General features: G+C 36.5%; 1 protein-coding gene across 3 annotated transcripts in view; it reads left to right on the top strand.

Annotated features, from left to right (window-relative positions):
* The window catches only part of HSPH1 (heat shock protein family H (Hsp110) member 1), a 30,685-nt gene that overhangs the window by 9,548 nt on the left and 4,551 nt on the right, over positions 1-16,586 (top strand). Inside the window, exons 6-14 of one of the 3 annotated variants that reach the window (XM_069080001.1) lie at positions 1,554-1,687; positions 2,725-2,969; positions 3,927-4,155; positions 7,146-7,252; positions 7,540-7,673; positions 9,204-9,412; positions 10,994-11,125; positions 14,818-14,955; positions 16,193-16,318. In XM_069080001.1, the coding sequence (XP_068936102.1) occupies positions 1,554-1,687; positions 2,725-2,969; positions 3,927-4,155; positions 7,146-7,252; positions 7,540-7,673; positions 9,204-9,412; positions 10,994-11,125; positions 14,818-14,955; positions 16,193-16,318 (1,454 nt within the window). The remainder of the gene's footprint in view (positions 1-1,553; positions 1,688-2,724; positions 2,970-3,926; positions 4,156-7,145; positions 7,253-7,539; positions 7,674-9,203; positions 9,413-10,993; positions 11,126-14,817; positions 14,956-16,192; positions 16,319-16,586) is intronic. The other 2 variants (XM_069080002.1, XM_069080003.1) reach the window with 2 other exon arrangements.

Below are 16,586 nucleotides of genomic sequence, written 5' to 3'. Positions count from 1 at the left end.
TTTTGTTTATAAATGAAAAGTTATAGCTATAAAAATTTGCTATATATATAAATATAGCTATAAAAATTTTGTTACAAGCTAAAACTGATAAAACAATAACCACATTGCATTTTAACATAAGTATCATTTTTATGAGAAATAAGTATGTCTTCCAAAATAAAAAGAGTGGCATTTTTAAAATACATTTTTTTATATCTTTATGTCTGACTTAATAGAAGATAGCTAGATTCTTATATCTGCTTATGCATTTATCTGCTGTAATCTGTTATTTGAAATATCTGAAGAAAATTTACCTCAGAGATAAGTAGTTAGAAAAGGGAGAAGTATTTAATAGACAAATAAAGTCTTCGTATTACTTTGAAAATATTTTTCACCTCATATGAAATGGTCTTGCAGACCAGAACCCGGGGGTTCACTCACCAGACTTTTGAGAACTGCTGTTCAAGACCAGCAAAACCAACTTCTCTTTAAACCTAACCTTGATCATACTTAGCCCTTTTAACTACAATCCTCCTTTCTACTGAGAAAACTTATAGCTTAAGTAATCCCTTTTCTATTTAAGAGTAACCTGTTTTCTACTCCATCATTACTTATCCATAATTATTTTTGTATTCTAGCTTTCTTATCAGCTGTACTCCTGAAACTACCCTTTCAAAGATCACTTGTGGCCCAATTTGCTAAATCTCAATAGACTTTTATTTTCCTCTCTTGATCTTTTTGCAGAGTTTGACACTGCTTTACTTTCCCCCTCTTTTTTGATATTCCCTCTTCCCTTGACTTCTGGTACTATTTTCCCAGTTCCCTCATAATTCCACTCAGGTCTGTCTTTTGCATCTCTCCGTATTTCTAGTGCATAGCACAGTCCTGATATTCTTCCCTAGAACACTGAGCCTTTTCAGCATATTTCCCTTTTGCATACCATTGCCAAACTAACCTTTCTGATAGGCACTTGTTGCTAGTATCTAGTCTAGTCACCTATTCACATACCAACAGCACTACTTTGTAGAGCTAGTAAACTTATTAATAAGCCTTTAACTGTAGGGTAGGGCTAAGGATGTAAATAAGAAAAAGACAGATGTTCCTTGCCCTCAGGGAGCTTCTCTTCTAGGGAAAACTACACATAAAAGGAAGCTGAAAAGTGAGAGGGGAGGTCTTTAAAGAAGTCCCTGATGAGATTCTTAGGAGAAATTCAAGAGAATTCAGCCTTATCTGTGGGCAATAAATATATACCAAATGAGGCTCAGACTTGACATTCAAAGCCCTAATTTTCCAATTTTTTTCTTACACCCACCTTACATTTCTTGGATTACCAGTCTGAACTTCTTGCCATTCTTCAAAGATTTCCCATGCTTAATTTATTCCTATAATGCTGTATTTGGAAAGGAGAAATGAAACTAAAGATAAGTGACCTTTATACTATAAAAGGATACATTCTCCATTTAGTTTATTTCATCTTACTATTCGTGGTATTTCTGCATATCATCTTGTTAGGAATTACATTGTTTTACATAACGTGTTTCAATTCTTTTATCCACACATTTCTTTTTTTGTAGTTGCTTTGAATTATGGAATTTATAAGCAAGATCTTCCAGGCCCAGAAGAAAAACCACGAATTGTGGTCTTTGTTGACATGGGACACTCAGCTTTCCAAGTATCTGCCTGTGCTTTCAACAAGGGTAAACTGAAGGTAGTTACATATTCTCAAGATAAACCACAGTTCAAGTGAAAAGCAATTTAGGGAAACTAAACAGTCGAATTTGTAACAAATATTTGATCTTAAGCAGATCAGTATTTCTCTCACTTCAGTTGAACCCAGTGATTCTGGATTCAAATCCTAGCAGGTGAAAGAAAAAAATTAACCATACAAGTATAAAATGGAGGAAATGTGAGTAGAAAGCTATTCATATGAAAAAAGTTTCCTGGCTCAGGTTCTGTCATGTTTTCCCAGTGATTATAGTCCTCTACTAGAGTGATCAGTTTGCATCTGAAGTAACATAATGTGTCCAGCTCTGGACACCATATTTTGGGAAAGTTTTGACAGACTACTGTGAATTCAGAGTAAGGCTGCCCTTAGGGGAAAGCGGAAAAGCTTCAATATTGTGAGTATTGGTTTAAAGAACCTAGGCATACTTAACCTGGTAAAGAAATCCTCAAATATTTGGGGTGTTATAGAGAAGGGTTAGTGCTTGTATTCGGCTCCAGAGTGCAGAACTGAGGCCTGAAAGTGGAACCTGTACATTGACCAGTTTCAATTCTGTTTTTTCCTAACAGCTTCCTCCTAGGAGCTAGTATGTTTCCTGTCCCAAGAGGTAGAACAGAAGTTAGTTTGTTAGATTGTTTGTCCTTGAGAGTGTAATAGGAAGGATTTCTGTTTTCAGGTCAATGCTTGCTTTGGTGACAAGCTTCCTTTCACCCTCTGAGATTTTAATATTCTAAGAAATTGAGACTAATGGTAATTATTGGAATTAAAAAAAAAAGTTCTTCATATTTTATCTTTTCTGCAAAGCTTTAAAAACAAATATTGCGACTCATTCTAGGTAGTCTACTGAAGTAAACTGTATAGGGAATTATTTAGGTTTCTTTCATCATGACTGATTTCAGTGTCTCTTTGAAGTGATAAAAGTTGAAGTGTTAGAGCATCTTGACATCTAGAGAAGAGAAGAATGTTGTTTGCAAACCTGACTCTAAAACTAGTGGTGGGGGGGTCTTGTTTTTTTTCATTAGGTTCTAGGAACAGCTTTTGATCCTTTCTTGGGAGGGAGAAATTTTGATGAAAAACTAGTGGAGTACTTCTGTGCGGAAATTAAAACTAAATACAAATTGGATGCCAAATCTAAAATTCGAGCACTCCTACGCCTCTATCAGGAATGTGAGAAACTGAAGAAGCTGATGAGCTCTAATAGCATGGACCTCCCACTGAATATTGAGTGCTTTATGAATGACATAGATATTTCTGGGAAGATGAACAGGTGAGTTGTTGATATGAAATTCTTGTCAGAAGACTTAAGAAATATTCCCTAGGTTACTTTCATAGCCAGAACTGGAGCCAAAAATATTAAATAATTTTGAAGAGGGCCATACTTTGTTGTGAATATATTCTGTGCAATCTTTTGGCTGAATTTCTTTTTACTATTGTTTTTGAGATGGGCAGACTTAAACCCTGAAAAAAATTAGTAGTGTTCTGTACCATTTCTTGCCTTCATCCCTTTCTTACTGCTTAAAAAGTTACCATACTATTTCAGCCTAGATTACTAAAATAGCCTTCTAATTAGTCTTACTGCCTCAAGTCTCACTATCCCACCCCACTCCATCTTACATTGAAGTTCTCTCCTCCCCCCACTCCTGATTGCCTGAAGGAACAAATAGAAGCTCCTCTGTTTGACTTTTGGAGCTATTCACGATCTTTGCAGTCTTCTTTATTGTTCCTCTCTCCCTCCATGATTCAGCCTAGGTGACTTTCTTGCTTTTTCTCACATGTGACACTCCATCACCTACTTCTATGCTTTTGCAACTTAGCTCACCCATGTCTGGATTACAGTCCTTACCTCTGCCTTAGAGTTTCCCTCTTCTTTCAGAACTGGACTCAAGCACCTCCTTCTACATTAAGCCTTCCCTGATTTTCCTCTACTCTCAACTGAAGTGCTTTCTTGGACTTACATAGTATATTCTTAAATATGTGCATGGAAACTCTGATCTGGACAGGGACTGTTTGATTTTTGTCTTAATATCCCTACACTTAAGCATAGATGAGTGGTAAAGGTTGGTTCATTATTGATTGATTCCTTGAACTGTGTTTCTGGACTATATACTAAAAGTTCCCTAAGTTTAGAAAGCACTGCCTGCATGTTTAAGTCCTAAAACACTAAAATTATACAGGTTGCCTTTTTTTTTGTTTTGTTTTTCAAAATAAATCGTCCCTTGTCCAGATCTCAGTTTGAAGAGTTATGTGCTGATCTTCTGCAAAAGATAGACAAACCACTTGCCTCATTAATGGAACAAACCCAGCTCCAAGTAGAAGATGTGAGCGCTGTGGAGATTGTTGGAGGCACTACAAGAATCCCTGCAGTGAAAGAGAAGATTGCCAAATTCTTTGGGAAAGATATCAGCACTACTCTGAATGCTGATGAAGCTGTAGCCAGAGGGTGTGCCCTACAGGTAGGCTCTGCCTTCAGCTGGTTTCAAAAAGTGATATCTGGACTGATGAATTGTAAAAATTATGATAGCCTAGCATCCTGCTGGGGATATGTAAGGGTACAACCCAGTTGGGGGGGGGGGGCGGGGATCCTGGTTCCTGAAATTGTTGCCTGGTCTAGTCCCATCTAGGATTTCTTTCAAAAAGTCCTTGGTGTTATTCCAGTTCCTCAAAACTTAGAAGAGTTGGTGTTATCATTCATGTCGTTATTTCTACTAACATGTACTTGGTCTTTGCATGGATTTCCCCTTAGTGTCTCTAAATGCAGGATTGTTGTGGTGGTTGTTGTTTTTAAGTCCTCAGGCAAAGGGGGAAGATAAAAATAACAGACTGAGTCACCTAACTCAGGACCTCAGAAACCATTTAGTACAACCAGTACCTGAATGAGAATCCCTTCTACATCACAATCAGCAAGTGGTCAGCTTTTGCTTGAAGACTGAGGGAGAATCTGCTACCTCCTGAGGCTGCCTTATTCTCCAGAAACATTAGCAGAGCCAGCCTTTGCTTGTGTCCATGCCCAGCCATTGTACTGCCTCAGGACAATCGTTCTTTTCCCTTGGCCACCTCTAACCCTAGTTTGCCATTCTTTCCACTTTCAAACTGATTGCTCTTGTTACCCTGAAAATTAATGCTTGCTGAACAGAAATCACTTCAGGCAAAGAAGGGGGTGACGGTAGTACAAGTTACAGATTGATATTGAGGCTACTGCAAATCAGATGCAGATCTAATTCCAAATAGCTATCTAGTGATAGCAGTAGCATATATGAAGTGAATGAACCAGCCTACTTCTGACATTTTTGACTTACTTTATTTTTTAATTAAATTTTCTTTTTTTTCCCTTAAATTTCCATTTATTTTCCACTGCTAATTTTCTCCCTTCCATCTCTCTCTCCATTGAGAAGACAAGGAAAAAACCCAACTCATTACACATAGGTAAAGTCAAACAGAACAAATTCCTACATTAGCCAAGTCCAAAAAAAAATATACTTCAAACTGCACTCTTGAGTCCATCACTCTACCTGGAGGTAGAAAGTGTGTTTTATCATGAGTCTTTGAAATCTTTGTTTGGTTTTGTTGATCAGAGTTTCTAAGTCTTTAAAAGTTGTTTGCCTTTACAGTGTTATTGCATAAATTGTTCTCCTGGTTCTACTTTACTTTGCATCTGTTTATACAAATCTTCCCAGATTTCTCTGAACCCAACCCCCTTTATCATTTCTTTTACAGCATAATAGTATACTATTCATATTGCATGTTATTCAGCCATTCCCCAGTTGAGGGGCAACTCCTCAATTTCCAGTTCTTTGCCGCTGCAAAAAGAGCTGCTGTAACTTTTTTTGTATATGTGGGCCCTGTCAACTGTTTTTTGATCTTTTTGTTGTATGGATCTCATATTGCTATATGTGTACAGTTTAATAACTTTTGGGACATGGGTCCAAATAGCTTTGCAGAATGGCTGAACCAGTTCATAGTTCTAGCAACAGTCCCTTAATGGTCCTGCTTTCCCACAGCCTCTCCAGCGTTTGTCATTTTCTTTTTTTTGTCAACTTAGCACCTGGGCTATCTTTAACTCTGCTCAGCTAGGCATTCCAGGTAAAAATTTTGCTGAACTTAGACAACATCATTAGAAAACATTTTAGGTTGGTGTGGGAAGTCAGATAGTGTCTTTAAGGGCTTTAGATAGCTTCTTTCCTCCAATCTATGTCAAAAAATATTATAGGAAGTTGTAGTAACAAGTGATCATTAAGGAAAAAATCAGACCAATGGTGGGTAACTTCATTCATTGTAGAAGGCTTTCTTCCTCCTTTCTTTAGGTGACAGGCTAAATGCTTAAAGAAGCACAACTTAAACCTCAAAAGGTGATATTTGTGTTTCAAGAGGATGTTAAATTAGAGCTAAGGAGCTATAATAAAGATAAAGAGATTTACACATAAATACATGTATGAACCTGTGGTAAGACCAATGTTAATCAGAATAGTCCTATTAAGTTAGAATTAGTGTATCTTGGAAGTAAGAGATGCAGAAAATAGCGTCTTTGAAAGGAATCTCCTTTTTTGTGGGATATCTAATATAGCTATCATTTTTATTATTATTATTAATTTGTTTACTTTTATAAGATTCAATTCCATAATTCCTTGAGTTTCACATTTTGTCCCCCTCCCCATTATGTTTTGAAGTGTACCAAGTTCTTTGGAGATAAAGGCAGGCTTGGAACATGGAATATCATTTATCTAACGTTTTGGAAGAAACTGAATTCTGCCTCTTGGAACATTTCCAAATTAGAACACATTTAATTGTTTACCTTGGCCAGGCTGTTTCTCCTAATGTTAAGCACACCTTTGGTTTAACCATGTTCTCACACCCCCTGTTTTATGTTGGAGCAAATTAAGGCCTCCAAAAGTGAAGTGACTTTTCCTGAATGATAAAAAGTTAGGCCTGAGTCTAGACTCTGTCCTAGAAATCTCACTGCAGGGCTATTGATACTCTACACAGTGCCTATCTGCTAAGTAGAGGACAGGAGCCAGGTCATATGACTTAATTTATTTAAACATATGCATGATTTTCAGAAATGACTACATATTCTCTTATTTGTATGCATGATCCTGGAAAGACCACTGGGGACCTGTGGCGCTTCCTATATACAAGTCTTTCTGTGATGAACAATTGTAGTCCCACTGTCTCATCCCTTTTGAAATTCTTATATGCCTCAAAGTATTATACTCCTTGCAGTTAACCTATTTAAGCACACATACTTTTGTTTGGAATAATTAAGTAGTTCAGGGTGTTCTTTATTTCATGATAAATAATGCCAAATTTTAAAAAAACCATTCAAACCCATCAATCATATCATCTTTTGTGTTATAAAAAAGAAAATTAACGTTAAAGTATGACTTAAACAGCATCCTGTAAGGAGCCATGACAAGCCAGCAGTAACTTGTATTTTTTTTTCTTTCAGTGTGCCATCCTCTCCCCAGCATTTAAAGTACGAGAGTTTTCAGTCACAGATGCGGTTCCTTTCCCAATCTCTTTAGTCTGGAACAATGACTCAGAAGATGCTGAAGGGTAAGTAGCTGATATTTTTCTAAATGAGATAGTCGTTTTTAATACAAAGGAGAAAAAATGACTAATGCTTTAGGAAGGTTTTCATAGGTGATAGCTATCAGAATCTTCTCTGAATTTAAGTTGTCACTATTATGTCTTATATTTATTTAGGTGAAAGAGAATGAGTTAGAGAGGAGCATCATTTTCAGGTTGACTATTAGGATTTAATAGAAGGTTATTTTACTGCATAAAGTAGAAATGATGACCTTGTTTAATGACATTTTCCTTTTCTTCTCTTCTAACTTTAGTGTTCATGAAGTGTTCAGCAGGAACCATGCTGCTCCTTTTTCCAAAGTCCTCACTTTTTATAGGAAAGGTCCCTTTGAGTTAGAAGCCTTTTACTCTGATCCTGAAGGCTTTCCATACCCAGAAGCAAAAATTGGTAAGTACAAGTGGCCAGTCTGCTATATTATCCCAAAATGATATAGATGAACTTGTAGTTAACAACTACATGACACTGGGTATTGCAACTAAAAGCACTTTTTTATACTTGGAATTTTTTTGAGTTCAGATAGAAGGTGAAACATCACAAAGCACTATCTTTATTAAATGTTACTGGTTCTTGCTTAGTGTTCATTTTAATTTGTGACGTTTATTTAGTTCAAGGCTTGCAAAGCACTTGTTTTCCTTTGATCCTCACAGCAGCTCTGGGAAATAATAGGTGGTATCCCCATTTTTATACATGAATAAACTAAGACTCAAAGGTTGTATGACTTAAGTGTGGTCACACATGTAATAAGTGTTAGAGGCTGGATTCAAGTATGTCTCCTGCATGTTACTGAGACCCATCCCTCCCAATCATCTAGTATGAGCCCCTCATTTTATGGATGAGGAAACTGACTGGTGATGCAAGAATGTAACCCTTTTAGAAGAAAGGGTGTGTTATCTTCCGGGAGGTTTTACCCCACCCACCCACAGAATTTTTAATAATAAGTAAAACTTAGAATGTCTTACCATTCCAAGCTCATAATAATCATCTTTTTTTCTGACTTTGAAATTATTTACAACTTGGCAATGAAGTTTTAAAGTCACTTTAACATTTTTATTCTCAATTATAAATCCTCCACATTCTATCTCAAAAAACAGAGGGGGAGGGTAGAATTAATAATCATTTAAAACTACTCTTTAAAAGACCCACTAAAGAAAGTTACAGTTTAGATTGGTTAGTTTATAGTGTTTGAAGTATCCTCAAAGTGTTTCATGCTGAATTTGATCTGAGTTTTTATGTTAGTCTTAGTTTTAAGAGAAATATGGGGCAGTGAGGTGGTACAGTGGATATAGCAAAAGGTCTAAAGTTAGCAAGATCAGGGTTCAAATCCTGCCTCAGACACAGAATTAGCTGTGTGATCCTGAATAAGTCGCTTAGCCTCTGTTTGCCTCTAATTTTTTTCCTCATCTATAAAGTGGGGGTATTCATAGTACCTACCTCCCAGGGTTGTTGTGAGGATCAAATGAGATAATATTTGTAAAGTGGTTGGCACATACTAGGTGTTAAATAGTAGTATTATATTTTATTGCCCTTGTCATAGGGATTCAAGGAAATTATTGACCTTGAAGTTAGGAGTAAGGATGAGAGTATAAATCAACCAATCTAAAAAAGCTCTAGAGAATATATTAGTATATATTCTAGGCCGCAGAATGTTTGGTATACCCTGTGAAGCCCCCTGGAATTAAGAGGGAAGGAGGAATTATGCACTAGAGTAGTTCAAGAAGGTTTTTGGAAAGGAGGACCTAGAGTAAGTCTGGAAAGAAATGTAAGCACTACATTAATGGAGGGCCAGGGGGAGAAGAGCAGCCTGTTAGAGCTGGTGTGTATTTATTGGTTTTCTCTCTTGTTCTTTTCTAAAGTCGAATTTTGTGGCATCCGTTTTGCAGTCTTTGACCCTCTTCCAAATGTGTTCCTCTATTTTAGGCCGCTTTGTAGTCCAGAATGTTTCAGCTCAGAGAGATGGAGAGAAGTCTAAAGTCAAGGTCAAAGTACGTGTCAACACTCATGGCATTTTTACAATATCTACTGCATCAATGGTAGAGAAAATCCCAACAGAAGAAAATGAGGGTTCCTCCATTGAAACAGACATGGAGCATCAGAGCCGGCCTCCACCTGAAAATGCAGACATTGATGTAAGTTTGGGGACATGAGTATGAACTGTATAAGAAGTATAAAGATAATGGTATGGGGCCTGTCTTATGGGGTGGTGGAAGGGAGGTAAAAATAAATTTTATTATTTACCAAAGTTGTCTAAAGGAAGTACTAGTAATAATGCATTGAGAAGTGTGTTTTATGGTTTCATCAGATATGACTTAGTCCTTTATCTTTAAAGCTGTTACTTGAAGCAAAGCAGTTTCTAATTTAAATGTTACTCTAGATTTTGTTAATTTCAGTATGCTGCTAAACGTGATAGAAATAATTGAAAGTATTCTACACATTATAGGTGTTTATTGAATGTTGTTCTGCTTACCTCACTTAAACCATAGAAAAAGCTACTTGGTTTGTCTAATAAATATTAAGGCTGATATCAAACTACCCTACCACCCTGCATGGAAAAAACTGGCATATTCCTGAATGATTTATTTTTTATTCTTTTTGTGGTTTTAAACACTAGTTTAAAAAGAGCATAACTTACTACTTACTGAATGATGGAGAACTCCTTTTACATAATATGGATCTCAGATTGCATTGGCAAGAATAATAGCCTGCGTAGCCAGTAGTGAACTGAGAGAAAATCCTGAAGCATAGCAACTCATTAATGTATTCGTTAGGGATTTTCAAACAGACTTTGGTCCAGGAACTTGTCTGGCAAAACTAAAATTCTGGATTGAAAGAGCCTGCCACACCAAACCTCAGTGATACTGGGCAAATAGCAGTCCCTTTGGTTGAAGGAGATAACCTTACCAGTGTCTCTTTTTCATTAGCTTTAAACATCTTTATTAGTATTTATGGCCTTAATTTGTTCACCCCTGCCTTTTGGACTCCTGGTAAAGTTTATAGGAATCATGTACTGCTTTAGCCACCCCAGAGGCCTACATGATTAAAAGGGAGTCTCAGGGGGAACAGATAAGGGTTTGGGGCTTTCTTCCGAGAAAAAAGAAGTTATAGCCAACTCTCAATCTATCTGGTGATGTAGGGTGACTGTTACAGATAGTCCCAAAACGTTCCCCACTAAACTTTTAGTGAAACTTCTTTGCTCTGTCTACTAAGCAAAATAGCCTCTCTGCTTTTGTAACCCCTGTGGAGTGTTCACAGCCACATTGAAAAAATAAAGGACCCTGCTATAATCTAGACTGCAAGGATGAGGGCATTCTCTCCATGTAATTGAGAGTTGGCTGTATATACCCTGAACACCAGCAACCAAGAGTGAATGTCAAGCCAGAGGCCAGAGCATAGAACAAGAGCTGTCATTTTTGAGAGCCCAGAATTATGGATCTTGGAGAATTGTATACATTTCTGAAGTAAAAGTTGTCACGCTTGGTGGTTATCATCATGTTGCCTACCTTTTGAAATAGCTATGTTAATTTCAACCAGTTTTTTTACAGGTTGGAACTTTCTCAGTTTCAGATACTGTATTCAGCTTGTTTTGATCAGACACTTTTTTCCCTACAGTATAGCAGAAATTGAGTGTACTGACTTTTGATGCCCTTTAGCTTTAATAAAATCAAGTACACATGCTTTCTACATCCTTTGTGCCTGGGCTTTCATTTCAGAAAAATATCCAGCAAGACAACAGTGACGCTGGAACACAGCCCCAGGTACAAACTGATGGTCAACAAACTCCACAGTGTCCCCCTTCACCTGACCTTCCCTCTGAAGAAAACAAAATCCCTGATGCTGACAAAGTGAGTGATTCTTCTAGTTCGTTCCATGAGACAATATTACAATGTGTAAGCATTAATCATACCATACAAAGTTAACCTATTCTTCTTATATAGGATTTTTATGTTAACTTTTTTTCGAATAGCAACACTGAAGTCAATCCAATGTTTTGCTCTATTTCCAAAAGCTTCTAATTGAGAGAATCTTTGATTTGCCGTCATTCAGTAGTAGAAAATTAGTTAATTCATTATCTAAGGATATTAACTCTTAATGGCAGCAGACATAGAAGTAATTGTATTGCATGTATCCCTGAGGTGTGTTTATCTTTTTTAATTCGTCACTTTGACTTGGTTTTACCTTTTTAACTTATCAAAAAGTAAATATGTATAGGTAGATTGATTCTCAGTATATTTTCTCCTAAAGTAATTTTGTATTGTGTTGAGAAAGTTATGAAGAACTAGTGATGAACAGAATATTTCAAAACAGTCCTCACCTCCCCCAAAACATGGATTTTACATGAATGTGTATAAAACCAAGCAGCAGCACCATGCAGCTGTTTGTTTGCATTTATACAGCCACCTCTCAATATTATCTAATAGAACATCTGATATATTCAGTTGGTGATAATGGTCTGCATGTGCAAGTGTTACTAAAAACTAATTTGCTACTTGATCATTTTTGCACTGAATGCATGTGAAATTTGTCTTCTAATAACTCTACATCTAAAAGGCCTTTCTGCTTTACTTGTCCAAAGTTTTTACTCAAAAAGAAAATAACTCCATTTTTTTATAATTGAATTTTCTGACAAATTCTGCTGTGGTTTCCCAGCTGCATGTTTTACATTTTATGCCATATTGCTTTAGGCTTTGTTTCAGTTAGTCCCTTAAAGTGTGAATCCAGTGCCATGACTTCAGTCACCATACTTCATCTTGTAACATCACATATCTTGGATAACTGTTCATTTATCTTTATGATCAAATTTTGGAGTTTGGTTATAGGTTTCTTCCCTTTTGCATCCCAATCCCCAGTTAAAAGACAAGGTTGATCGATAGAATTGAAGCTATTCAGATCATCTCTGTTAAATCCACATTTTAGTAGAAGCCTAGCATCCTTTGTGTTAGGCCATTTTAGTCAATTTTGGTTAGTACCAAAGTCTACCTCTCATTCCTAGTAGTGCTCTTTATCTTGTTTCCACAGTCTGCTTTCTTGATAAGATTGTGTTTGCCCAAGTAAGAGAAATTATTTACAGTTTTCACTTCTTTATTTCTGATGAAGATCTTGGATGAAGACTATACCTTTTTATTTCTAGAACTTAATGCAGTGTGCTACACACAGTAGGCACTCCTGATTATATGGGTCATAACCAGAGTCATCTTTTTAAGTGCTTTGCTGTTGCAGAATAGTCAAACACCTGTGTGCTTCAGAGACATGATTGCTAATGTAACACCTCTCATGAATGGTTGTCTCTGTGAGCAAAGGTTATGGAGTTTCTCTGTTCCCCAGGATATTGACAGCATCTCTTAGGTTCCCTGTAAATCATCAAACATGGCAATTAAGGAAACACTGAACTTCATTTTATTACTAGCTTTTCTCCATTTGGATAGGGAAGGAATAGAATGAGACACTGCTCTGATCACCAACTTTCAGCGATTACCACATGTTTCTGGTGGCAAATTATCAGATCCTAAGTGACAGTAAAATATTTGCCATGCTTGTCATTTGCTTTCCTTCTCAAGTTACAAAAAAGATTCTTTGAAACCTCATAACCCCATTTGCTACTTTTTAAATACCAAGGAACAGTTTATACAGACATACAAGTAATACTTTTGCCTTTTCAGCCAGATGACTTCAGTGATCTGCCATGAAGTACAGTAGCTTTGCCAGTTTTGTTTTTTTTCATTGTGTAGCAGTAGTGGCCTCAAATTAACTTGTCCACACCCCTGTGCTTGACAGAATTTCATCCCAAACAGCAAAATCAAAACTTAGTATTTGATCTACTCTAAAAAACCAGGGATCCTGAAGTGGCCCTCTGTACTACTCAGTGGTATTAAAAATATGGATTGTTCCTCATGCCTTATTTATATCTGTGGGTAGAAATCTTCGCTCTCCTGTTAGTCTGCATGCCACTCTTTGGCTTCATCTTTTATCCACTGATCACATTTTTTAGTTTTCTGCAAACCTTGTAGTTTGTTATATGTCAGGAGAGCACTGTTTCCATCTAACAGTTAAACCTCCCTTTAATAAATACCGATAACATCAGTTAACAGTGCCAGTATTAATGATAGCTATCTGGATGGTCAAATTATAGATCTATTTCTCTTGGGAGATGATTATTGTCTGGTTCAGGTGGAATGCCAAAATGTAGTTTCTTATAAGATTATTGCTTTTTTTAGAGAACATTTTGCAGTGTACACTAGTCATATCATTAGTCAGCTTAGTCTCTCAGGTAAATAGTCTATCCTTCATTCACTATTGTACATCCTTGTAGCAGCCCAGGTGTCTGTAAGGGAGGGCTGCTTTGACATTGGCCATATCTGTTTCTCCACTTGGTCGAAGAGGCTGTAGCATTTATAATCTGCTCACTGAGCAGAGATGTGAGTTGCTACTGTTAGTATTTTCTGGTGCTTAAGAGTTAGTGAAGTTTTTATGAGAAATAATTTTGATCAAAGTTTAGGGACTGACATAGTTAGATTAACAATGAACTCAAATCCCCAAGTCTCTGAGCCTCAGTTTCCTTCTGTAACTTAATCAGGCTTGCCTCAAATGATTGATAAATTTCTATCTTATCCTATCTTTCTTATCTGTATATATCCTTAAGATCCTTTGCATGATATCTTGTAGTACTTTATGAACCAGCTATATTCTTTACTCCTACTTTGAGCATCTTAGTTGTTCATTGAAATACTTGTTACCTGATCAGCTTGCCTCACATTGACAAGTATGGTAAGCCTGAATTTTTGTAGTCATTCTCTTGCTTGTGATCAGGATGTGGAAATAAGGACCCTTGGGATGGGGGATGGGGAGGGAGAGCATGGATAACAAACAAATATATGAATATATGAGCCTTGTGTTTACAAAGCAAAATTTTTTGGGAGCTGCTGAGACAGACTATTTTTTATGACTTTTTTCTGTCACTTAACTATAAAGCTGGCTGAAAGCAATGAAAAGACTAAAGGCATAAGTAGCTGGAATGAGAAATATTCAGAATCCTCATTAGGTATTTATTTCCTTAGGCCAAAATTCTAGAAAATCACATTAATCATAGTGATTTTCCAGAATGTTGGACATCTTCTAGTTTTGTAAAAGTACATGATAATGCTGGGATGTAGAAATAATCATTGTGTGTTCATTTGAAATGCTATCACATTCTTCTTAAACAAAGGATGTTGAGAATTTGAAGAGATCACAGAAGAGCCACAAAGATGGAGAAATAAGGGGCCTGAGGCATAATTATGTGAGGATAACATAAGAATTGTAGGAGAGTTATTTAAGTAGATGCAAGAAAAATTCTGACGATGAGGTATGTTAAGTCATAGAATACATGCTTATTGGTAGCTGTACAAAAATTCAACCATATGGCACTATCCCATCTCTGTGACAATGATTATGGACCATGGGGGAGATGACTTCTCAGTCTAGTGATGAGTCCCATTTTATTTATGTAAATGTGTCTGTGGTTTAAAGGAATACTTAAGAATTGTTTTCTCTCTTGAAGGCAAATGAAAAGAAAGTAGATCAACCTCCAGAAGCTAAAAAACCCAAAATAAAGGTGGTGAATGTAGAGCTTCCCATTGAAGCAAACTTGGTCTGGCAATTGGGAAAAGACCTTCTCAATATGTATATTGAAACAGAAGTAAGTTTCCAGTTAAGTGTTTTCTTATACAGGTCTTACTGTGGCTGATGGATTTATTTCATTTTGTATGTGTATTCAAATAAGTTTATTTTAACTTGAACTAACATAACTAGAGAAATATGTAAATACTAAAAAAAAGCAGTTGTAAATGAGTCATATAGACCTCTAAACTATAACAATACTTACTGTAAAACTGTCTTACTTGTTTCCATAACTACCCTTTTGTGTATTTAATGTGAATTTCTTAATGCATGTTTTTGATGTGAACTGCATGTTCGTATTTGAGGAAGCTTTTTGAAAAAACAGCTTAAAAGATAACCCTGTTGCAAATAGCTGGGCTTTGGGACCATTTTACTTAACTGAGCCTCAGTGTCCTTATTCACAAAATAGGGGATAATTGTAGTACCTACATCACAATTGTAAGACTCAAATGAGAACTATGTAAAGCCACTTGACTGACTTTAAGTCTTATAAAAGTTTTGTCAGTAGACTCATCGGAGACTTATAGATTGAATAATAGCAAGGAACCTAAGAAAGTCTTAACACAGGTCTGCACAACAGTCAACCTGCATGCCTCTTAAGACCTGAGAAAGGATTTCACGTGGCTTGTGGAAAATGTAGTGGATGTAAGACAGACCTGCACAACATACCACTTGGGAGCCATCTATTCAGGCCTGGTCTAACCCCATTGTTTCACAGCATACAGGTGGATTTGCTGAAAGTCAAGTAGAGGTAGTAAATGGAAAAGCCAGTATTCTCATGCTTGATCAAGTGCTTTTTCCATTATACTATGCCATCTCTCTGTTGTGGATGATACTTTGGTCAGGTTGTATGCTAAGTGACATCATTTTTGAAGTCTTAACCCAGTCATTCCAGAATGTTCTAAGAGTATTTGGGGATTCAGTTTTCCTTTTCACTGCAATAAACAGTGTTTATTGCAGATGGTGGGGAGGGTCACTGTCTTTAGATAGAATAGCAAGTCTTCCTAATAAAATGATTGTACTTATTGTCTCGATCAAGGATAGCCACTGTTCTGGTTTTAAAATGTCAGGAAGTTATTTGCCTACATAGTTCTTTCTATCCTGAGAGCAAAACATTGGCTGTCATAAACTAGAAGTATATAATAATACAAACAATTGTGCAGTCAATTTAAAAAATACATGTATTAATTTTGGGCTCTTTTTATCAAGGTTTGATAAACATAATATCTGAGATGAATTCTTATTTCTTGTTGCAGGGCAAGATGATCATGCAAGACAAACTTGAGAAAGAGAGAAATGATGCCAAAAATGCAGTAGAAGAATATGTCTATGAATTCAGGGATAAACTGTCTGGGCCCTATGAAAAGTTCATATGTGAACAGGTACAGTAGCTGTCTAACTATGGGACTTGATCTTCCTGATCATACAGTCTATTGCTTGTCAGATTTTGTTTTCTGGTCCATGAAGTATTGTGTTGTTTAAGCCACTTGAAAGCCCTGTATATTTGAAACTTGTCCACCAGAGTTGTCTGTTTTCAGATGGCAAGTACTCATGACAAGCATGCCTATGTTACTTGGTAGCAGTGACTTCTGGAAACCAAAGTCAAATCTAAGCTGTATAGTTTTTGTCCTTTGCAATTTTCAGGCGGGG

This window comes from Petaurus breviceps, unplaced genomic scaffold (assembly GCF_028583685.1).
Source record: "Petaurus breviceps papuanus isolate PSGF00001 unplaced genomic scaffold, PetGlider_PUasm1.0 91133, whole genome shotgun sequence".
In the NCBI taxonomy this organism is placed as follows: Eukaryota; Metazoa; Chordata; class Mammalia; order Diprotodontia; family Petauridae; genus Petaurus; species Petaurus breviceps.
This window is presented reverse-complemented; position numbering and strand designations above follow the sequence as displayed.